The 23,371-nt window shown below is 47.4% G+C and overlaps 1 protein-coding gene across 1 annotated transcript in view; it reads left to right on the top strand.

The window, feature by feature from the left end:
• KSR1 (kinase suppressor of ras 1) overlaps positions 1-23,371 on the top strand; it is a 53,255-nt gene that overhangs the window by 5,136 nt on the left and 24,748 nt on the right. The window contains exon 2 of the mRNA XM_065646960.1: positions 23,061-23,201. Coding sequence (XP_065503032.1) covers positions 23,061-23,201 — 141 coding nt within the window. The remainder of the gene's footprint in view (positions 1-23,060; positions 23,202-23,371) is intronic.

Raw genomic sequence — 23,371 nt, 5'->3', positions numbered from 1 at the left:
TGTTCAGCTGAAAAGACTTCCTTTTGCAGCAGGTCTTATGCAAGACCTTTTTTTCTTAAAGGTGTCTTCTTTTTTTGTAGAACTCTCTTGTTTCTTATATTTGTACCCATGTTTGTATAAGACAGGCTTCAACAGAGATTCTGTTTGACTTGGAAAGAGAACCACTTATTATTATCAAGTCGACAGACATATTTTCTTTGTGAAAATGTCTCTCTGTATATGATCAAAATTTGCACATCATAATGGACTTTAGCTCATCTCCTGCCATTGATTTTCTGTAAGTGTTGACACAAATGTCAGCAGCAGTGTTTTAACTTACCTGGAGTTTCCAGGACAAGCTCTGATGAGTAGGTTATCATCAAGATGAAGATCCAAGGAACTCTCTTCACTTTTCTGTCACGGTCTGTATGTACCTCTCGCCTTGGGTTGGATTCTCCGATGCACTGATTGGAAAGTAAGAAAGGAGGCATCAGAGTAAGGCTTTGTGCTGCCTTTGTCTGCCTAAGACTGCTTGTGTGGTCACTGGATTATGTTAGAACAGAATTATTCCTGCTCATCTTCATGCAGAGTCAGCTTGAAGACCCTTTCCAGCAATTAAACTCCAATGAAGAAGTTCAGCAGAGCCTGGAGTTGGGAGCTCTGTACGTGTGCGCATACACACACCCAGTGGAACCCACAGCCTGTCGTGCCAGATGAGCCTCAGTCTCTGCATACGATTTCTGAGGTTAATTGCATGTTCGGAGTTGATCTAATCAGTGAAGCAGCCCAACGTGAACCTCAGCCTAGAAGAGGGATTGTGATGTTCGGCATAGTGGACAAAGCACACGATAGCAGAAAAATATTAGTGTTAGTGTGGAAAAGACTAAAACAGAACTCAAAGCCAGAATATTTACCCACTTTGACTCTGAGCCTTTTCAGGTGTTATTCAGGATATCATTCAACATACCTGAATTTACTTGTTTCCTACCAAGTAAAGCCACAATGGCAGGTAAAAGCAACCAGCTTTTCAAAAGAACTCTCCTCACCTAAATATGGGCTGTGAACTTTGCAGCTTGAGTAGCAACACTTTTGGTCAGCCAGAAGTGATTCGGGGAAGGGAGTGAGACAGATGGTGCGTGCAGAACATGTGCGTAGATGGCTGGGGCTCAAATGCACTTTCCAAGCTTTAATGAATGAGAGGGGAAAAAAAGAGAAGCTTCCTGGGTTTTTGTGTGTGTGTTTTGGTTTGGTTTGGTTTTTTTTACCAGTGCTTTTCCTAAAAGGAGAAAACAAGGAGTTTCATGTTAGCCTTGGGGAAGTGGTTGGAGGGAGCGTGTTGAGGGCTGAACGCCGCTGCAGGCCCATGGCATTCTCTAGCTAAGAATAAGATTGATGACTCCTTGTCCTTGTCTTGAATTTTGTCCTGTGAGTGTGTCATCTTCTGAACCCTCCCCTTAGACAGAGATGAAGGATGCTCGGGCCCCACAGTGCAAAAAAGCCACTGACCAGGATGTCCTAGTTTTAAATTTCAGTAGGCAGAATCTGTCTTGCTGCTCTGTGTTTTAAAGGACTAATTCCAAGTCTGCTGAGACTCACCGCTGGGCTACACTGTGTTTGCAGTGACTGCCCAGGATGTAGTTAAACAGTAGTGATTCTTCTAATGTCAGTGTAAGTGGAATTACAAATATCCTCTGCAGACCCTCCCTGGATATTTGCTGGTAAAACTCACGAACAGTTGCAGTGAAGCTTGATGCCGATCAGCCACCCTCATCTGCCTTCAGGGTTCTGCACGCATTGGACCCGCTGCTTCTGTCTTGCTTTTGCTGCCTTTAAAGTTAAAATGTAGCTGTCTTTTCTTTTAGGAATGTATTCTAAAGCGAACAGAGGCTAGGTCTCTGTCATTCCTTTTCTGCCTAGAACAAAAATCTAATCTGTACTGTGTACATCTTGGGGAAGCAGAAGAACACTTACTCAGTAGGATAAGGAATCATACTTTGGTCAGGACTGTCATCTGATATGATTATTAGTTATCCCAAATGGAAGAGCTCTAATAGCAGAAGCTGTGAGATCCACTTCAGACAGGGAGGAATTTCCTGAGGTGCAGCAGGTCCAGGCTCTGATCTGGGCTGAGCTGATACTGCTGGAACAGGGCATTGAGCAGAGGGTTCAGAATGAGCCAGGCGCCTCGGGTCTGAGCCCCTGCGGATCTTAAGGAGCCTTTTGCACGTAAGCAAAGCACTTTCCTGCCCAGTTCTACTCTCCTTATGTGCTTCTAGAACATGGGGTTGTTGATTTATCAAAGAACTTTCACTTCTGTTTGAAGCAATCTAAATTTAGAAAGGAAGTCTTGAGCTGCTCATTGCTGCTGTGTGTGGGGGCTCTTGTTGAGGCTTGCAGATTCCAGTGTGAGGTTTTATTTTTAGTTATTAACGTTACTGAATAAATTGGAAAGAAGAAACAATTAATATGTTGCAGATTGAGAACCTGAACCAGGCATCACCACTAAAAGCTGTTCGATGGGGAGGTAAAGGGGTCGAAGTACAGCGTCAGTGCCCCTTGGGCTGGCTGACAGTTCCAGGAGAACCTCTCCACACCTGTGTCCATACCTGCCCTTAAAGCACAGAGAACTTTCTAGCAACAATTTTAGTCTTCCAGAGCAGTGTTTTCTTCTTTTTACCTTTAGAGTAAGCCAGAGGAGTAAATCCTGCTCTAGGATACGATTGCATAGCTCTACTGAAATAAGCAGAAGTAATATGTTGTTGTTGCTTAAAGCTTCCTGACTTTTTAAGACATCTCCCTCTTAAAAACTGTTTTTCATCTGCCAAGCAGAACATTTCCATTTACGGGCCTTTTGTTTTTCTGACCAAACTGAAACTTTCCAGAAAGTAAAGCATTTCTTATGAAGACTCTTAACTCTCCCACAATTTCTATAGACACAGTTCCGAGGGCCTGAGACCAGCACCAGCCAGCAGTATCAGACTCCCATAGTGAATGTGCTGAGCAGATGCAGAATTTTTTTCCTCTTATTTTAGTGAATTCTGGTAGCGATGCCCTTGTCTGTTCTCCCTTGTCTTAAGAAGCCAACTGACTAAAATACACAGGTATTGTTATTGGGAGACTGATCCATTTGCATCGTCCTTCAACCTGCTCCCTTTGGAAAACTCAAGTTTGTTGTTGATTTTGTTTGAGTTGGGTTGTTTGTTTGTTTCCCTTTGAAACAGGAAGGTTGTCTGTACGCGCCCTGGAAGAGGAGCGAGGTCATAGTGGTGAAGTAAGCCGAGGTGAGCACAAACACCCAAGACTCTTAGCATTTCCTCACACAGCTGAGCTGGGAGAAACCCTGGAGTCCATATCAAAGGGCTTGTCAACCCCGTTCATAGTATGTGTGGTAAAACTGGTTTGGTCTTGCTTTGTGGGTCAAGCATAATATTCATAGAAGCACTGGCTGACTGCTACAGCCCTAATTTAAGCACTGCTGTACTGGCAGCATTTTGTGTGGGTATAATGAGGCAAAATCCTGTGGGACGCCTCTCGGCACACGCTGAATTCCTGGGCCATTCGCAGGCATGGACAGTGGCTGGAGTGGGGTCTGTGGAAACAGGTTTGGAGGGAGAAAAGAGCTGCTGTAAGCCCAGGCTATTCGTACTGCACTGGAACACTGGCTGGATTTGTGCTGAGACTGCATTTGTAGGAAATACAATCCTACTTTGGGGGAAGATGGTTTTTGTCCTGCTCAGCTCTCTGCCTTAGACTGGGCTTTGTCCTGCTCGGCTCTCTGCCTTAGACTGGGCTTTGTCCTGCTCGGCTCTCTGCCTTAGACTGGGCTTTGTCCTGCTCGGCTCTCTGCCTTAGACTGGGCTTTGTCCTGCTCAGCTCTCTGCCTTGGACTGGGCTTTGTCCTGCTCGGCTCTCTGCCTTGGACTGGGCTTTGTCCTGCTCGGCTCTCTGCCTTAGACTGGGTTTGTCCTGGGCTGGCGCTGCCCGCAGCCTCTCTCAGCCTCACAGCGACAGCCTGACTCAGCAATTCTGTACAGCTCTGGCTTGATCTTTCCTGCAGCTGTAAAACCGAGGTGCAGGGGAAGGGGAAACACATGAGGAAACGCATGGTCTGATCCTGCCCCTCCTCTCCACTCCTCGTGGATCCTCTACATAAACAGGCTGGCTCAGCCTTTTCTGTGTTCCTATATTCCTGTGAGGTCTCTTCCATACCAGGCATGGCCCCTTTATACTGCAAAGAATGAAGTCTCCACATTCAAACTGTATTTTGCAGGCTGAGTTAGCAGCGTGGTCTTTGTCAGCTTTCCTGACAAAGCCTGTGTGCTGTGGGAGCGGTATGGGCAAGCGCTGCAAGTCTCTGCATTGCTGGAATTCTTTAGAGTTCTGAATGCTGAGCCTTCTGCCCCTTAGTGCAAGTAGCTGTGGCTCTGGGATTTCACTGGCCTTGGACTTTGGGGCAGAGGATGTGGGGATGATTGGAGAGCCACCCTGATGGGTAAGGGAGTTTGAAATTTAGCAGTAAGAAAGGCGCATTTCTTTGGGAAAAATTATTTTGATAATTTTTTCTCTAAGAAGGCCTATTCTTCTGGGTGTCTCCATTGCTAACTTTTTAAAAAGTATTGAGGGTTATATTGGAGCAGTGTCCGCTCAACTTTCTGCACTCAGCCCAATCTCTACATTTACCATAACTCTGTTCTGCTACTCAAAACAATCAGGTCCGTTCTATTGTGCCCAGTGACAGGGACCCAGCCTGGAGGTGTGTATCAGTTTAGCCCAGACAGAAATAAGCCTGACTTCTAGGCCAGGGAACTTGTCCCATCAGAAGCTGCACAGCATGTCTGCTGCTGCCTGGCTGTCCGAGTCTCATCTATTTGTAGAACAGGGCTTAGGGCCTGCGTTGTGACATAGCAGTAGTGCAGTCTGCTACAGTTTGTAACGTGCTACGGTCTCTATTTATTAAGATTATAACATCACTCCTCTTTAATGGCAGCTGAGAGACTCGTTCAGATGTGAGAATGAGAAGAGAGGCACATCTTTAAGAGATGAGCCTTGATTCTACCCTGGGCTGCCCTTCAGCTGATGGAGAAGAAATGCCTTATTTTTTGGGTGGACCTCACTGGCAATAGACAGTAGTGTTGAAGCACCATGCACGTGGTTCATGCCCTTCTTGTGAACTGTACTTCATTGTACAGAGTACAAAGGTCTGTATTTTCTTCAGTAAGTTCTTGGTTTCCAAGCAAAACCTTGAACTGGGTGATGTGCATTTGAACTTTGGGGCTACTGTAGATTTATACTTAACTCCCTGATGTTGATGTATGTGTCTTCTGTCCTTAGCTGAGGTAAGAAATGGAACTCTTTTCTTTCTCAAAGGCTGAAAAGCATGGAGAACATTGCTGTCAGCTGCGTTCCTATATCTGAAAGCACATATAATTTGCAGCAAGGTAGTTATTATGTTCCTGTAATGTATTTTCCAACTATTCTTTGATCCGTAAGACATACCTTTCACAATACAGCAGATACACAGCTTTAAAACTAATGGCTTCACAAAGTTTCATAGCATTGGCCACCAAGTACTGGACTCACTAATGGCTCGATTGCTACCAACAGTCCTCTACAGCCTTTATAAAAAGACAGCCATCTCTGTGACTCCCGCAGCTCCTGACCTCACCTGTGTCTGCTGCTCATGACTGAATGATGCAGTGAACGCTTTCCAGCCTGGTTGCCTAAGAGATCAGGTGCGTACTGTCCAGGTGCCCCAGTGCCACTCCTGAGGACAGCCAGTGCTCTTGCTGTCGCTGCAGGTGCCCAAAGGCAGAACGCAGGGGTGACCTCCAGAACCGCCAGCATCAGACAGGTGGAGATCACCACAACTCAGTACGCATAAAGGTACCTTTTTGTCAATTATTTTCTCGTGTTCTGATGCGCTTCTACTTGCCATCTGCCCTCTACACAGTTGTCATATCATTATCTGGTCTTTCAGAGACAATTTAATTAGATCTTCTTTCAGTAGGTTTTAATCAAGCGTTATGGGGTTGCCGGTAAATTATTTACAGCCGTATCACTTGATGGAACACTTGCTCTGCTAAAGGTATCATGTAAGTGACGTGTCTGTAGCAAAACGTACAGCTGGCTTTAACTTGGGCCCCCTCTGTGTTCCTTGGGGTTATCCAGCTGACATGAGATGAATGCTGGGTTATGTGAGCCCACTCTCTTTTACAGTAGTAGAAACCAAATGTGACTTGTGCTGAAAACAAGGAGTTGAAGCAATTTAAAAACTAGGCTAAGAGCTGAATTTAGCTCTAGTCTCTGCTGGCTCACTTCTTTTCTAAGTGCCTTTCAAGGTTGAATACCTTAAACAGTGTGGCCTTGACCCTCACTTGAAGCTCCAGCTATTCGAACAGAAGTGCTGTTGTCCTTTTCAGGCTTGCTCTGATGTAAAGTGAGTGGTTTTTGAATGGGCAAGGTAGTGAAAAACAACACTCAATAGCAAAGGATAATGAACTGAGAAACTGGGTATTTTTAGAATATAGAAACATTCTTTCTCTGCCTTATTTCACCTGTCCTTTAAGGTGGTGAAAATTGAACAGCTCTAAGATGTCCTTTCTTCTTTCACCTTGTTGGATGCTTGTTCCAGCAACGTAACTTTTTTCCGGTTCGGCTCCGGTTGTTTGTGAGCAAGCCCCAGACCCCAACCTGCCCGCAGCCCGGTCCCAGGGCGCACAGCACACCATCCGCCGGCCGTTGTTTACATAGCCTCTCAAGTAAATGCAGTTTGAAGATATATAATCAGTGTTACAGAACTGGCACCTATGGAAACCTTATTCCAGACATTTATTATGCTTATTTGGTATTTACAATAAGCATAAGCTTGGGTGTGTTTTTAGCGCTTAGTGTACAGGCTGTAGGTGCGACTCAGGTTCCATTCATTATTGGAAAATTACTAAGTGCTTTTGAAGATGAGCTTGTCTTTCATGCTTCCGTCAAATTCCTTCTAGTCTAGGATTTAAAGGAAGAGTTTTGCAGGCTCTTGGCGGTATCTTGCTTCACTTGATGGATTCATAGTGTTGAGGTAGAGAAAGGGGAATATAATGATTGTCACGGTCCTATTTCTAGCTATTCTGCCACTGCTCATCTCCAACCTACAAAAAACTTGAATCATTTATACAAAAAGTGTCCTGCACTCAAAAGGCCGATGCTTTCAGATCAGAAGTTGCAACTTAAAGCTTCTCCACACCACTGCACAAGGGCAAAGAACTGTTGCCAAGATTACAAGACCATGTGACGAGGGCTTCTAACTTAATTTTCTCTCGTCACATGCGGGGCCAATACCGCAGTAAATTGGCATAACACCTTGACGGTGACAGCGTACCATCAGAGCTATTTCACCATTCAAAGCCTGTGTCTTGCTCTTGACCCTCCTCTGTTGCCTTCTTCCTTGCTCCTCTCTGTGTGTATCGGCTTTGCTGTTCCGGCTCTTTCAGCCCCTTAGAGCGTCCAGAACCAGCTCTTATTTGTGTTTCTTCCTTTTGAGTCATGTATGTGGAAAGAAATTTCTTGCATGATGCTCTCAGCCATGCATCCATAACGTGCAGCTACTGCTACCCAAGACCTAAATAATATTCACGGTTCGTATAAAGATTTCAATTGTTCACACCTAGCTTTAAAATCACTGCCACTGAAATGATTACAGGAATGCTTTAAATTGCAATTACTCTTAAGTTACTCGAAGCTTTTTCTGAGGCTGATGATGCACTATTAGTATAGTTAGGAATCAAGAAGAGCATGTAGGAAAGTGACTTTCAGTGGCTGAGTGCAGATGTTTGACTTTAGGAAATGATGTTGAGGAAGGTCCTGGAAACCCCCCAAGAGACCAATAGACAATTTAGCAGGTCATTATATCTCATTGGAGATCGCCATTTGTCATGAGCCTTTTGTGAAGGAAAAGACTAATTTACAATCTTATTGTGTAGATTTACTGGATGTGTCAGCATGTTTTGAAAGGCTCCTCAGAGTGAACAATCGGGGTGAGAAGTTGTGTACTCTACAGTTCCCCCCCTGCAATAAGAGGGACACTGCCCATGCTCGACCCATCCTCTTTATCCTTACTGTTCTCCAGAATGACTACAGACAAGAAGGGAGTTTTTACCGTCAGTAAGTGAAAGCTGAGCCCGTCCCAGTCTGTCCTAGTCTCGGCTGAAGGAGCCGAAGGCAGTCCAGCTGCTGGGGAGAGCATTGCTGCTGGCCAGGGGTTCTGAGCGCTCTGGGCAAGTCGCTTGGACAGACACCTTTGAGAGAAAGTGCTTGTTGTCCTGATGTTAGTTGGTGTTTGGGAGACAGGACAGTATGGAAGTCGAGATAAGAAAGGACGTAGTGCAATAAAAATGCAGTTGCAATGGCTGTTCCAGATGGCATGGATGTGAGGCAAATGGAGCCCTGGCATTGCTTATCTGGGTTGACAGGTTATCTGCTGGTCTCAAGGTTCAAGCTCAGGTGAAACTATCTAGTAGCTGGCTTTATAGCCTGGTCCCTTTCAGCTGCTGTGTAACCCACAAGGTTTTTCCTCTCTTCTCCCATTGCTGTTTGTTGGTTTCATATATAAGGTCAGTGGTCTGAAGGTTTGTGCAGCTGCCAGCAGAGTATTTGCCTTTGCAGCAGAAGGCAGGTTGCTCCTGTCGCTGGCTGTTCCCCTCCCCCAGACTTCGCCATTATTTATGCAACATGATGTAACCCAGTGTGGCTGGGAGCTGATGGTCCAGAGTTCATTTGCAGTTATTATTGTAGCACAGAATCAGTCTGGTTAGAGGTACTAATTTCCAGCACAGAGCATATACTCTTGAAAGCATAAACAAACTGTAGGTCAGTTTTACTCAGCTTCATACACAAGTGTTTCAGCTAAACAGGAAGAACCAGCTGGAGTTGAACCACTGCAAGGAGCTTGTTCAAGAGTCGTCCGTACTAAACCAAGTAAGGTCCCTTCCACTACGAGAGACCCACCAGAAGCACTGAGCTCTAAACCAGCCCTTTCTGGGCTCTAGAGATGTGTTAAGTACAGTTCTTAGCTTTGCCTCAGTATGTGTTTGAACTCCTGAGCTACGGCATAGCTGAATAAAACATGCAGAATTGCCTTGCTCGGTGGGGCCAGACTTCAGCCCTGGCAGATGTGGCTATTCTGACTTCAATGGCCTGAGCAATTACAGCTGCGTCACAAGCCTTATGGTATGTGGGTGTAGCTACTCTGGAGTTCAGTCATCCTAGCTACCACTAACCGAGCTAGTCATCTAACTGCACTGCTTTATTTTCTTATTATCTAGGATACCACTAGAAATCCTCTACAGACAAGATCACCCCAGGTCCTGGCTTTGAAGACAGGCAGGTTCAGAAGTTGTTGGCGTGGCCTTCTAGAGCAGAGACTAAAGAGGCTGCACTAGGTCAATTACTACACTCAAAATTTGAACTTCTAGGACTGGAGTACCATCTTTGGTGTTTGTACAGTCCCAGCAACAGTAATCCGGTTGTAACTACAGCCAGCGCAGAAGTGCTGAGTTAGCAAGGGTGCTTGGTTACTAGCAGTACGTTCTCCCTCGGCTGTACTTTGCTGCATACTAATACAGCAGGTTTTTAGATTTGAGGCTGAAGAGACACTTTGTACAGCACAGTATCTGTGCTTGGAGATGAGACTGCTTTATGGTAATTTGCTCTCCTTGCCTTGTTCCAGCCAGTAATGTGCATGCTGTGCTGGGAACCAGGGGCAGGTGGCCCGTGGAAACAGTGGCTGTGAAATTCCAAGGCCAGGTTTATAGGGCAGCCTAGCCTGCGAGGGGAAGGGTTGTCTGTGAGCTGGACAAACAGGTCACGCAGGTTTTAGACACTGTCCCGTGTGAGCAGAGCACCGCGGCGGCAGGAGCGGGATGCTCTCAGGTAGGAGCTGCGCCAATACTTCATAAAATCAGAGTTGAGGCTCCATCAAGTACCGGAGTGTTTAAGCTTTGTTTAGCAAGAGTCCATCGGAATAGTCACTAATTTAAGTTCTTTACAGTTAATTAAATTCATCCTACAAAGCACCACTGCTGTTATTAAATCCACGGTTTCTAACCCAAGATTAACAGCTTCACTTTGGTCCTTGCTATAGTCTTTCCTTTAGGGAGACACCAGCCTGGATATCATGATCTGACCATTTCTGCCTGATTTAGGGAACAGAGGTCACATCCTGCTCTGTCTCCATAGAGCCAGCTCCTGCTCTTCCTGTTGCCTCACTCTTTCTGTTCGTGTCTCTGCAGGACAGCAGTGGAGTAGGAAGGAAGGAGAACTAACCCAGTACAAAACCTCATTCAACACACAGTCAAAGAAACCCAGCGTCTGAACAGCAGTTCTGTGGCCGAGTGCAACAGTTCACTTACGCACATAGCTCACCTCAGTAGCTTCAAAGCAAAGCCAGGAAAAAGGCAATAAATAGACCCTTTCTGCAACACCATTCTTCTGCTTCATACCATCTCCCCACATCTCACATTAAACCTGAACTACTTCAGCTAGTCCTTCATTCTCATTACAACAACTGACTCCTGGTCCTGTGGTTTCCGAGAGGATTTTCTACTTGAAGTCCACTGCAGGAAAGTCCCTCCCATGTTTTGGGGGATTGGCTACCCCGAATGCTGTTCCCCCTTGTTCTTAATTGCATACAAGTAGGTTTCTCGGGTTGTGTTACATCTCACGGATCTTGAGCTGTCTGCAAACAGCAGAGTGAATACACCAGGAGTGGGAGTACTTGTACACCCGGAAATCGGGAGTGTTTGGGAGAGGAAGCAGCTCTTCAGCCCAGGATACCTCAGGCAGAACTGGAATATCTGTGTTCGTTTGCTGTAGCCTAATTGTGAGATGTGCTTACTCACCGTGCTGCGTGAGGGCTGGTTTGGGGAGACTGCCCGTGTGTGAGCAGAAACACCAGGGGCTGCAGAGAGCACGGACGGGGAGATGAGCTGGGGGGTGTCCATGGGAGCTGGGGGTGCACACGTGTGGATTTGGAGAAGGAAGGAGCTGACTGGGAAAGCAAACTCTGTATGATTTGCACTTACTAATGACATACCCAGCCCTAGAGAAAAGATAAACTCAGACAATCCATGAGCAAACTGGAAATCTCTGATCCCCACTGCATGGCAGAACATACCAAGGTTTTTCTTTTTTCCTCTTAAAATCTGAAATAGGGAAGCTTGCCTTATAGGTTCAAAGCATTTTGAACAGGGCGGCTTGCAGCGTATTTTGTTCTTTTTGACAATCCCCAAATGTAATCCACAGCAGCTTGTTAAAATAAAGTTATTTTGCTGTTTTAAAAGACACTTTCAGATAATGTGGCAAATTGCCACATTCCAGTTAAGCAATTTCCTACAGTTGACATATTTTATTTATTTTTTTTAAACGTGTTGTTTTGTCAGCCATCTCCCTCCTCCATTTTCACTGCAAGAAACAAAAAAACCACCCCACGACACCAGTAGTTTTGCCTTGTTTTACTGCAGCAGACTTCAAAAGCAACTCAGTAATTGAATTTTTGGGAATGCTGCCCTTACAGATGTCAGCGCAGCAAGGTCCCTGCGGACGCAGGAGCTGCCTTGCTGAGTTCCGCGGGTGGATGCGTGTCCTGTGAAATACGGTTTTGGCAGGTGCATTTAAAAACTGACTAACTGATTTAAGAACGTCTGCTGAGTAATGGAAAAGGAGGAAGGGCAGGCGAGTCCTCAAGGTAGTAAGCAATGCTGTAGCTTCCTATTTTGGGGTGACTGTGCTCACTCCTCTCCCTTTCTCCTACCAGCTGAGAACGTGACTGGCAGCCGCAAGGTTGCCGAGACCAGATCCAGCGTGCGGGGATTTTTGCAGGCAGGCTGTAGAACTGCACTCCAGAACACCAAACCTTAGGCTGAGGACCAGCTGGGGCAGCCAGGCTGCTTGTACGGAGCTCCCAAATGCCCGTTTCTAACCTGAGCACGAGGCTCTAATGTCAACTGTACTGCCAGGGCAACACACAACACGAACAGGACCTAATCCGTCAGCTGGGAAATCAGTGAATCTGGGAAATTAGTTTCAGATAACGTCAGTATTTTTTGAATCGGGTCGCAGCTGGAAAGCTAATAATAGTCGGCAGCACTTTCAGGTTTATACTGTAAACAATCTAGTTGAATTTATAAATTCCCTGTGCCAAAACACAAAAGAGAAATAAGACTATGAGAAAGGATGGAGGTAGAAAGTTTTTTGGTTTAAGACATTTTGGATTTAGAAGCTGGATACTGCTGGTACTTCGGGAATCACTCGTCACGCGATGGCTGAGCCGATGCAAGTTTTGTGTCTGTGGAGATCCTCAGAACAGCTGAGCTTTGGAAAGAGCTGATTTGCTCTGTTTTCAAACTACCATCTGATCCAGCCACTAGGAAGACTGTGTGGGTGCTGTGTGCCTGAGATGGGTAAGAAGGTGTCACAGCGCTGCTGGGTCCCTCCAGCGTTCGTGGGCTTCTCTGTGTTCCTGGCCCTGTTCCTCGGAGGAGAGAGGAGGAGGAGTTGCCCCCTGCAGCGTTTGTATGGCGCCAGCAGGAGCCGGAGTAGAGCACCAGTGCCATTTCGACTCTGCCTTGTGCAGGTGCTGTGTTGGTTTTCAAAAGCGTCCCAGGGAAGTCAGTGTTTTCAGTAATGCCTGACTTAGTTGTGTCCTTTTGGAAAGATCAAGATGAAGGGCTGTAAACGAAAGGAGTCTGAAAAAACACAAGTGATCTTTGCATGATGACAAAGAGTTGGTTGGCTGCAGTGAAAGATCTCAAAGCTTAAGGAATGAGTTTGTATCCAGCACTCGGAGCTGTCAGTTCAGAGGCAGAAAAATGCAACATAGAATCCCTTTGTGTTTCCCCTGCTCCTTAGGAGGGGAGTATTGCCATCACCCAGTAGCACACAGGCTTGTTACAATGGCTTTTTATTTTCTCATCAGCAGCCGTGGTTGTCTCTGGTTTCTGGTGGCTGTGGCCCAGCGGTCCCTCCTCTGGTGCAGCCGTCTGGACAGAGATGGAGCGCAAACCCCCAGCCCAGCGCCTGCCCGGCTGCGTCTCCAGTGGATAATCAGAGGAGATACTTTAGGACAAGTACTGTTTGTTGGGTGGCCAATTGCTGCTTATCAGTCTCTGTATTTTTCCTCATACAACTGTTACTAGGTCAGCAGCTCTATTTTCCTCCACTTTCTAAGTAGGCACGACATAGTTTAGATGAAAGTCTCAGAGTCACAAAGAAAAAAATGTTCTTTGGTAAGGTGGGAATCTGGATTTGAGTTCCTCCACTCCACTTACATTTGTACTTGAACTAATGACTGAAACCCCACGTGGTTGCTATAGGCAAATGTTAGCCAGTAAGACAGAGCCTCAAAGAGATTTTTGGAAGAACAAAATGTGAGCGGTGAGCCGTGGCAGCTTTCTCACACAGTGCCTGGGAGCGGAGAAATGCGACCCCAGGCCTTGCCAAAATAGATCCATCCTTTCGGGTGGAAAGCTGATAATTTGGAGCATTTCACAGAATAAGATTCCTTAGCTAAGATTTCCCAGAGCGTGGAGACAGAATGTCTTCAGCTCTGAGACCTGCAACTTGCCCCTACAAAGACTTAAACTTCTGCATAAAGCGCTTCCCCAGAGCCAGCCCAGCAGCAGCCCGGGGAAGTGTGTGTGTCTGAGGAGGGGACGTGCAGCTCTGGAAGTGCTCAAATAATCGAGTCAAACAGGCAGAGGATTTGAGTTTGTTGTGTTTTGTTTCCTTCCCTTGGTCTGCTAACAAGTCCAACTGCTGCAGAGAACAAGCTGCCAATCTGCCTCATTACTCAGCCAGCACCTGAGGGAATGGAAGAGGCAGGAGGTTCTTGAATGGATTTTGGTTTATTGAGGCTCCAGAAATAGAAATGTGTGAGATGAAAGGGAGATGCTTGGGAAGGCAAGGGGAAGAGAAATATGAAAACCCCTCTGGGCTTAGGGCCAGCATCCCGGGCAGTGCACTGCTCCGTCAGAGGAGCTGGTTCCTTCAGACCCCCCGACCCTCCAGAACCCCTGGACCCTTCAGAAGCCCCGGTTCCTCCGCCTGTCCCGGGTGCCGGGAGCGGGCAGCGTGCTGCCCCGGCCGTGCGCACAGCTGGCTGCTCCGTACCTGCAGGAGGAGGCTTGCGATGGGAGGAAAGGGAAGTGCAAGAGTATGACGGGGACCTAGAATTAGTCATTCCCTTCCTGACCTTGCTGAAGGAAGTGTCTGGCTTTACGTTTTTGCTGTAATCTACTTCTTTGTTTGTGCGGCAAGTTTACACATGCACAGGTTGCTGGTTTCCGTATTCTCGCCTCCCCCACCATACAATCAAATGTACTTGAGGGTTCTTTTGCAGATGTGTGAGAATGATCAGTGCAATCATAAAAATGATGGAGGATATTCTCTTTAAGGGCACTGTAAGTTTTGAATTTTACAAAGAGATCCATGAGTTGAAACACAACTCTTATCCCCAAAACATGACCTGGTGTTTCCTCTCCAGATTATGAAGCTTTTGTAATCTCTGTCACTTGCTGCTTTCTGGCTGCAGTCATTCTAAAGCCGGCAGGGGACGTGGGGTAGTTGTTTTCTTTACGGGAGGAGAGATACAATGGATTTGGCACGACACTGAATAGTTATAGAAGCATAGTATTAGTGTTATGATTGGGCTGCATTCACCTCTGTATAACTGGACAGGTAATTGTTTACCTGCAGTACTTTGAGAAGCCTGTGTTGTATTAGGATCTGAACACCTCATGAACTCCTCCCGTTTCCCCAGCTCTCTCAAGCAGGGTAGCACGGTGTGTGCTCTGACAAACTAGCGACTGAGCCTTGAAGCCTACAAGATGCGGAACCGTCACGGTGTGTAAGCTCCTGCCCGGCTGCTGGAGCCCGCGGGGCGTCTGGCCTGCAGCGCTGTGCTTGGGAGCAAGACGGAGGAGGGAGAGGCGGGAGCTGAGCCCAGGCTTTCCTAACTCTCAAGAAAGGTTTATTCAGGGCTGATCTTTGCTCCGGGCAGGGAGATGGAAGTCTCTGATTTCTTGAGGCCTTCCCGATTTCTTTCAGCGCCATTACGATGCAGGTCAGTGTCTCAGCCAGTGTAGAATCCCTGGAAGGGATCTCAGGAGATCCTTTTTGCTGTCTTGGCAAAGGCATGAGTAGCTCCGCCTACTCCATTTCTGACAGATACTTGTTAACTTCTTGGTAAAGACCTTGGTTGAGGGCCAAGGCTGTTGAACTAGGCTTTGTGAAGCTGTAGCTGTTGAGGACCAGGTTCCACACTGGCGGTGATGCTCTTCTACATGGTCACTCAGTGTGAGCTGGTTAAGATTTGGCCGCATGTGAACAGATACAGGATCTGGGGACCCCGTGGAACAAATTGAATGAGTGAGAACAGGAGGTGTGCTGCGCTCTGACAGAAGAGCTCTTCATAGCAGACTAAATCCGTAAGCCTGCTAAATGGCACATGCACTAATGTCGTGAGTGGACGGGAAACCTTACAGGTCTGTAGGCCAGTTTGGAGTAATGATATCCTTCAGAAGAAAGTATCGGTGTTCCTGTGCTCCATATGGAGATGGAGTGAAGCCTAATGAAGCGTGGCAGAGCTCAAGAAGCGAGCTGGGTGCCGGGGAGGAGGCTGGGCTGGAGATGGGATGTGGCAGCAGCAGGGTTGTGCTCAGCACATGGCGAGTGCAGTTCTCAGCTGGCACAGCTCTCACTCATTCTGTTGGCAGTTGCATGTCCTCAGGTTAGAAAGGAAGGGGGAGGGCTTTCATTTTTGGTGTGCAGTGGGTGCGAAATCTCTGATATTTAAGCAGAGGACTGTTCCTGCAGCTGCATTAGGCTCGGATGCCTCCCTGGGATGAAATCCTTGAAGAGAATCATGTTGTCAGGCTCAGGGAACCACTTGAGTGTGCAGTTTCATCCTCCCATTCCTACGCTTAGCTGGGGAGGCCTCAACTGACTGTTTACAGGTCTTAGTCGCTGGGATCATGAAAAAGAAAGGAGGGGAGGGAAAAAGGGTGGTATGTGACCTCCAAGTGACCCAGAAATGATGCTATCTGCATCATCTGACAAAGCAGAAATAACATACTGTAGTGTTTGGGCAGTGGCTATTGTGTCATCCTCAGGCATGACTGAAGGTTCAAAGGAAAATCCATCCATCTGGTGTTCCATCTCGCCTTATCCCTCAGCCTCTCTGTGCTTTTATTTACTAATTTCTATTAAGGCTTTTTTCCCCCAGAGGATATCTTGTCTCTAGAATTTTCTGCTGGCTTGTGCAGGGTCCTGTTCTGCAGTTTGTTTAGCAATGCATTGAGAAACTATTTCCTTTTCTTTATAAGCAAACCCAAAAGTCCATGAGTCAGCCCAGACCCAGGCCCTGCAGGAGCAGTGGGCTGGCGGCCGTGTCTGTGCAGCAGCAGCAGCGTGTCTGTGCAGGTCTGTGCAGCAGCAGCAGCGTGTCTGTGCAGGTCTGTGCAGCAGCAGCAGCAGCAGCGTGTCTGTGCAGGTCTGTGCAGCAGCAGCAGCAGCAGCGTGTCTGTGCAGGTCTGTGCAGCAGCAGCAGCAGCAGCGTGTCTGTGCAGCAGCAGCAGCAGCAGGCTGGCAGCCGTGTCTGTGCAGAGCCCGCTGCAGGTGAGGCTGGCATGGGAACTCGGTGCACTGACCCTCTGCCGATGGCAGCTGGCACAGCTGCCTCACCGTGCTGTGGTGGCAGCTGGCACTGAGTGCTTGTTCCCATCCTTGTCATCGTGCTGATTTCCTCTGCTTTTCAGAAGCTCCATCACGGTCATTGCTGTCATGATCTGGTGGTTAGATCAGAGGACTGAAAGGTCTTTTGTGACCTGTTTTTAGAACCGCTCCTTGACTCTGTGCAAATTATTTTTAATCTTTCTTCCTCTTTTTTATGGCATTCAAAGCAGTGGCACCATTTTTCAAGCTGTCATTTTCAAAGGGGACCGTGCCTGTGGCCCAGCCTACGTACCCAGAGCCTTTGATTGCACTTGTATAACCAAAGCAGAGCAGGGTAGGAAACAGCCGAGGCAGGGAGCGCTCTGGCCGTGTTTGGGCAGAGCCAGCGCTAGAAGCCAGGCCTGGCGTTCCAGCCAGAGTGCTGCTCACTCAACCAGTCAGCTGGGCCAGAGTCAATGTGAATTCCACACATCGCAAGTCAGTGTCCGACATGTATGTGGGCTCCTGTTCTCAGATACCACCTCAAACGAATTAATCTGCTTCCAGATATTTCTTTGTAATGTTTAATCTGCTAGTTTGGCCTTGCTCGTATGTGGCTGCAGAAGATACATGTTGAAATATCATCCTTTGGTGGATTCAGCTCTGTTGTTTCTGAGGGCAAAACCATATGGGTGAGAAATTGAGTGACCTCATTTTTTAGGATACAAATAATTCCATGAAATGTTTTTTGCATCTTTTTGTCTTATTTTGCATTGTGCATTTTGCTCCTGTGCTGCTCTTGTGCTTGCCTTGAGAAGAGTTGTTTGAATTCCATGCTGGATTCAAGGTAGCTCTGAAGTTTGTGAGATTATAAGACTCCAGCTGAATCCTTCACCATCTGAGTGTTCCTAATGAAAGCACAGATGGGAAGGATGGTTTTCTATGTGGTCGAACAAAACGTTCCATGAACAGGTTTGGATGAGTTTTCACTGTGAAATGAACATATGTCGTGTTAAAAGGGTACAGACCCACTCTCTCCATTTCACCATGCAGATTTGGTTTTAAACCAGGCGAAACCAGGCATTGGTTTAATTTTCCGTGTACTGGAAAGGGAAGTGTCCACATCGTTATAAGACATCTTTATACCTATAGTGCGACAAGCTAGTGCTCTGTACACAGAGGGGAATGAGGATTTCGTGAGACTTCAGCTGCTGCCAGTGATGCTGTGGTCAGATGGTACCAGTGCAGCCAGCCGGGGCGTCCAGTGGGTCAGCTGTTGAGCTGAGTTCAGAGAAGGAGCAGCTCAGCGCAGGGTCGTGTGGTACAGGAGCACAGACAGCGTGTCTGTTGTTGGTGGAGGGTGCTGCAGGCTGTTCCTGGGCTCAGAACTGCTCGGGACGGCTGAGGGGCAGCGAGCCTCGCGGCACGCGTGCAGCGCCGTGTCCTGTGTCCGCAGATCCCGGCAGAGCCGAGACAGGAGCTGTGTCTTGTGATCCTTCATCCGGCTGCCCCTGGCTCTGTGCAGGACAGGCCAGGAAAACCTCAGCACTGTTTCTGCGTGATGATTCTTTGGCCTTACTCTTGTCTCCTCTGGCTGGGCACTTTGTCCTGCTGCATTTCTTTGGCTCTTTGTATTTCGGGGCCCTGCTGAGCGCCTTCAGGTCACGGGCTCTTCCCCAGCTCTCAGCTCCCATCCCTCAGAGCGAGCAGCCTCACACACAGAATAGCTTGCTATAAAAATGCAACACTACTTCTTTCCTTTGCATGGATCAACTCACTTGCACCTTTCTTCTTTCCTTTGCATCGATCAATTCAGTTGCATCTTTTTTCTTCTTTTTTAGCTCAGATGACTTTGAAGAAAGTGTCCTGAAGTACACTCATTGCTGCTGGTGTCTGAGCGGTTGTTGAGATCTCTATCGGTTTCTCACATGGTTGCAGAGCATGACTTCAGAGGCAGATTTGACAAGTCAGATTCTGAACTTTTTATGTTCTCTTCAGTGCTCAGGTTGCTTAAGGCTTTTTCTTGGTCTGGCTTAGGGTTTGTCTATATAATGGCACTGGGGAAAACAGATAAGAGTCAGCTAAAGGTGTGAAGTGAATCCACTTTCATTGAATGCCTTAAAATGACTCATCTCACTTTCCCCAGTGTCCCTGCAGACAAACTCAGAGGTCAGGAGGTTTGTCCCGTGGTTCAGGAGGTGGCAATGCAGAACCTGGCTGCAGGAGGAGCCCACCGCGCCGTCCCGGCCTCGGCTCTGGGCTGGGCAGGAGGTTGACAGAGCAGTTCCTTCCTGATTAATTTCTGTCTGAAGGAAGATGGATGATTTGCATTTCTCTTGGCCACATCTAAGAGCTGGGTTGTACATCGATCTGATCCTTTTACAAGTTCGGCCACCGGCTTGTTAAATTGCAAAGCAGTAAGTGGTTGTAGGCTTGGAAGTATTGGTGTGAGCTCATATTTATCATCTTTTTAAATGCTGCCAGACTCTGTGAGATTTCATCTCCTGGGACAGGAGAAATATTATTTACTTTTGAACATGTACTTGATTTGTTGATTAGATAATGACAATAGTTTGTTTTGAGTATTGCAAAAAAACCTCTTCTAAACCTTGGGTACGTTCCAAGTCATCAAGAGAAGCTGTAGGCATCAGTGAGCAGAACATTGTAAGTTTTGTGAAAATGTGAAAACATGGCATTTGGTTATGAAATGTAGGGCTGAATCAAACTTGGTCTCAAACTGTTGATATTCGGAAGGATCAGTTTATTTGGATCAGTTGCACTAAGTTCTGACTGATTGGGCTTTGGCCAAGTGCAAAAACTGCAATAGGTTTAAGGTGCTTGCCTGTTAATGACTTCTGGAGTGAGAAGCCACTTTTCTAAACATGAATAAAACATAATTGACAAGAAGCTGAGAGACAGTTTACCCCCAAATGCATGAAATTTAATTTCTTTGGTTAGGGACCATAACTAACAACATTCTCTGACAAGTTAGAATGTGATTTCTGATAAATTAACCAGAGGTCAGAAATATTTGGGCTGCAGTTTGGGTACTGAATTCTTCCAAATCATGCTTGTAACGTCTCCTTGCTTGCCAAGGACTCCTGAATTTTGCACCCTGATGTCCATGAGCTGGTTCCACAGATGCCGTTGCTTTCTTGTGCCGCATCTGCCGACGTGCAGCTGGAGAACTGTGCGCGTTTGGTTTCTGTTCACAGTCGTTTGAACTCCCAGCTGCTGGCTGGAGGTCGTGGATAGGGAAGGACTTGTATCTCAAGAGATATGCTGTTTACTTCGTATAAATAAATAAAAAAGTACAAGCTGGACAGTTTTTTCCTAAACTGATTCTCACATATGCTGCAAAGGGATATTCATTTAAAAAGTGCTGTAAGGAGGAGATGAATGCGCATCCAGGGGCCTACCTTGCTGGGTGTGCGGTTCCCAGAGCAGGTGGTGTGCGGGTGTCCTGTGCGGGTGTCCTGTGCGGGTGGTCCCGTGTGGGTGTCCGGTGAGGGTGTCTGGTGTGGATGTCCTGTGCAGGTGGTCCGGTGCAGGTGGTCCGGTGCGGGTGTCCGGTGCAGGTGGTCCGGTGCAGGTGGTCCGGTGCGGGTGTCCGGTGCGGGTGTCCGGTGCGGGTGTCCTGGCCGTGCTGCCCCGGTCCCATCCCTGCTCTTGTTCTTTCCCGTCTCGGTGGGTTCCAGGAGTTGAGCAGCGCTGTGTCTGCCGCGGCTTCGCCATTTGCATGAGTCGGATGTGCCGTTTGGCAAGCAGGCACTGAATAGGTTGCTGTTGGCTTTATCTCTCCGTCTAGTTTGTGGTTGGAGACCTGCATGTTGTTTGTGGGTTTTTATGTGCGTCACTGAACCCAGAAGTTTTATTATATTCTCAGAAAAGGATTTTGCAACAGCTCAGCTATTAAAGCCAAACCATGTAGTTTAGTTAGAAGACTGGGCAGGAAATAACAAAATGAAATTCATCCTAGGGGAGAAGCGTGGTGCATGTAGGGTGGGAAGAGAATGCAAATATACTATTTATAGGACTAGGGGAAAACAAATTTGAACTTGAAGAATCAATGTGAAGGAGTTATCATGGGAAAACCAGACTGGGTAATCTAAGATACTCAGATCTGTGCTGTCAGACCGCTTTTCCGTTTTTGAGAGTTACATTTTTGTTATATCCCGATGAAGAACAAAGATTTGACGCTGAAATCGGTGCTGCAGAGAGTACCTTCCAGCAGTATCCTTTTAGGAGTTTATGCTATGGATGGGGCTTGTCGAGTGAAAATATTTGAACCCGTGTTTTTTTAAGCAGTACAAAAATAGTTGAAGACAGCGGGCGCTCCAGGGAGCGTGTGCAGCCAAGCAGGCAGAGCCGTGGGCAGGCTGGACACAGGTGGTTCGGTTACTCAGGCTCAGAGCTGGAGCGGAGTCGCTCCCCGAGCCAAGGTCCCCTCGGTCCCACCGAGCGCGGTGCTTTGCTGGTACGTTGAAACGTGAGTTCTGTGGGGAACACGAGAGCAGTGACTGTACCCCAGGAACAGCGTGCTGTCCTTGTGACACTGCACGTTGTAACAGGATCACGTGGGGCCGTACATTTTTGGTATAATTTCTTTTGCTTGTGATTTTTAGTTTATAAATAGACGCTAAGTCCACCTTGCCTTCCACCGTGGTTTTCAGAACAGATTCCCACACTTTTTCTTGCCACTGTCAGTGCCTGCAGCTCACTGCTTTAATACTGGGTCATGTGCTACTTTTAAGGCATTTGCATCTAATTAGTGCTACATATAACTGAGCGTGGAGCCCTGGCTTTACAGAGTGTGCTGGTATCTCCTCCTTCTTCCAGGAAAATAAATCTGGCCTGATGGGAGGTCCTACACTAAAACAACGGACGACAATCAGGCTGAGCCGAGCTGCCCCTTTTCCCCGTAGGCCTGTCCCGGCTGCCCGGACCGCTTTCAATTGCTGTGCAAACAATCCTGCTGCTTTCCTGGGGAGCTTGGCCACCCCGAGGTGAGGAGCGCGGGTGCAGAACGAGCTGAGCGGCGTTTGGAGTCGCAGTCCCGCTGGTGGATGGCGCTGCGAGCTGACCCGGCTGCAGCGGCGCAGAGGGCGGAGGGCAGCGTGGCTGCGGTGGCACCCAGGGCTCTGCAGAGCCCATCGCCGGCTCCGGCAGAACCCGCCCTGCTCTGCAGCTTGGGCTGACCAGAGGAACAGGCAAAGGGTGGAAAGAAGGAAGTTCTGCCATCCCCTTTTCATAAAAAGAGGTACTGAGACTGAGAACAATTGATGGGATTTCCAAAGTAATTTCATTCAGGTCTGGCACTCCAAAGCCTTTTAGGAAGTTATGGTTAAAAGGTTCCTCTGGTGTCAGCCGGGTGGTCAGAGTGTGAATGCACAGGGAGGCTGAGCCTTCTAGGACACGGCAGTCCTGTTATTGAACAACCGCCTCTCCTAAGAGCAGCACCACTTCCTATTTCTGTATTCGTTGCATGAAGAGTTTGAATCGCTTTTGTTTGTATTAACCCACTTTTCAATAAATCTCAAACTCCATGGCCCTGCTGTCTGAATTGAGAAGTATGTGGGCAGAGACGAACTTGTTATTGTACCTGATAGTTGCGAGGAGTCAGATTGCTCATAAAACAAAACCCTCAGCACAAATAGTATTCTTTCTTGTTGTTTTATTTTTCTTGTCTGAAGTGAAGGTTTCTGCGTGCATCGGCATGAGATGGTCTGGTGATAAAAGCTTTGGAATAAAACTTTAGAATAGAAGATGTACAAAGATCATCTAGTCCAACCGCCTGAATTTTTGTTCTTTTAAGATGATTGGTTTTAATGTTGATTTTTCTAATAGAAAGGCCCATCGGATAACAGGCCTCAGAGTCTTTGGGTACTTTGGCTGTTCCTGCCTCTCTGATGTTCTATATTCTAAGAGAATATAATAACCATACAGGAGCAATGGATGAGAGGGCCGAGAGTCCTGTGGGTTAGCCTAGCGATACCCACAGCATCCAGAATGAGGCTGCGTGTACATGTGCAGTGCCTTTAAATGTAATTTGTTGTCTCAAATGGTTTGGACGCCCTTTTGTATTTTGCCATGATCACCGGCCTCTGCACAGAACTTTAGTTGGTCTGAGTTTGGAGCAGAGCCCTGCAGGGAAGGGCCTGCAGGGTCCTGTCTGCTGCTGACATGCTGAGGAATGAAGGTGCTTGGCGTGGGGGAACCGCTTCCCGCTCTGGGTTTCCCTGAGTGCCTGGAACAGCGTGTCGTTTTTATATCACGAAAGACCCCACTCAGAGCAGCATCCCCTTGGGCTGGGTTCTGTAGAAACATTGCCCAGGAAGATGACAACAGATCCCGTGGAACTTAACGGTGTCCTTTGTGGATCCCCCCAGGTGAAGCTGATCGACTACATCCACAGACAGCGGCAGTGCAAGCTGAGCGTGCCCCTGAACGACAGGACCGCAGAGCTCAACAGCTACCCGAGATTCCATGACTGGCTGGACATCGTCAATGTGAGGAAAGAAGTTGTGCAGGTAAGGGGAGGACAACGCTCCACACAGCCCCTGCCCGACACCGTAACTTCAGCACTTACTTTTAGATAATAATAATACCGTGCCATACTATAGTCTGTGTCCAGTGCTGGCCAAAAAAAGACCAAAAGTTACAATTTTGTGCACTGACATATCCAATAAATGGACAGAAA

The sequence above is a fragment of the Caloenas nicobarica genome, chromosome 17 (assembly GCF_036013445.1).
Source record: "Caloenas nicobarica isolate bCalNic1 chromosome 17, bCalNic1.hap1, whole genome shotgun sequence".
Lineage (NCBI taxonomy): Eukaryota > Metazoa > Chordata > Aves > Columbiformes > Columbidae > Caloenas > Caloenas nicobarica.
Note: the sequence above shows the minus strand (reverse complement) of the source record. Positions and strands in the feature narration are given on the sequence as shown.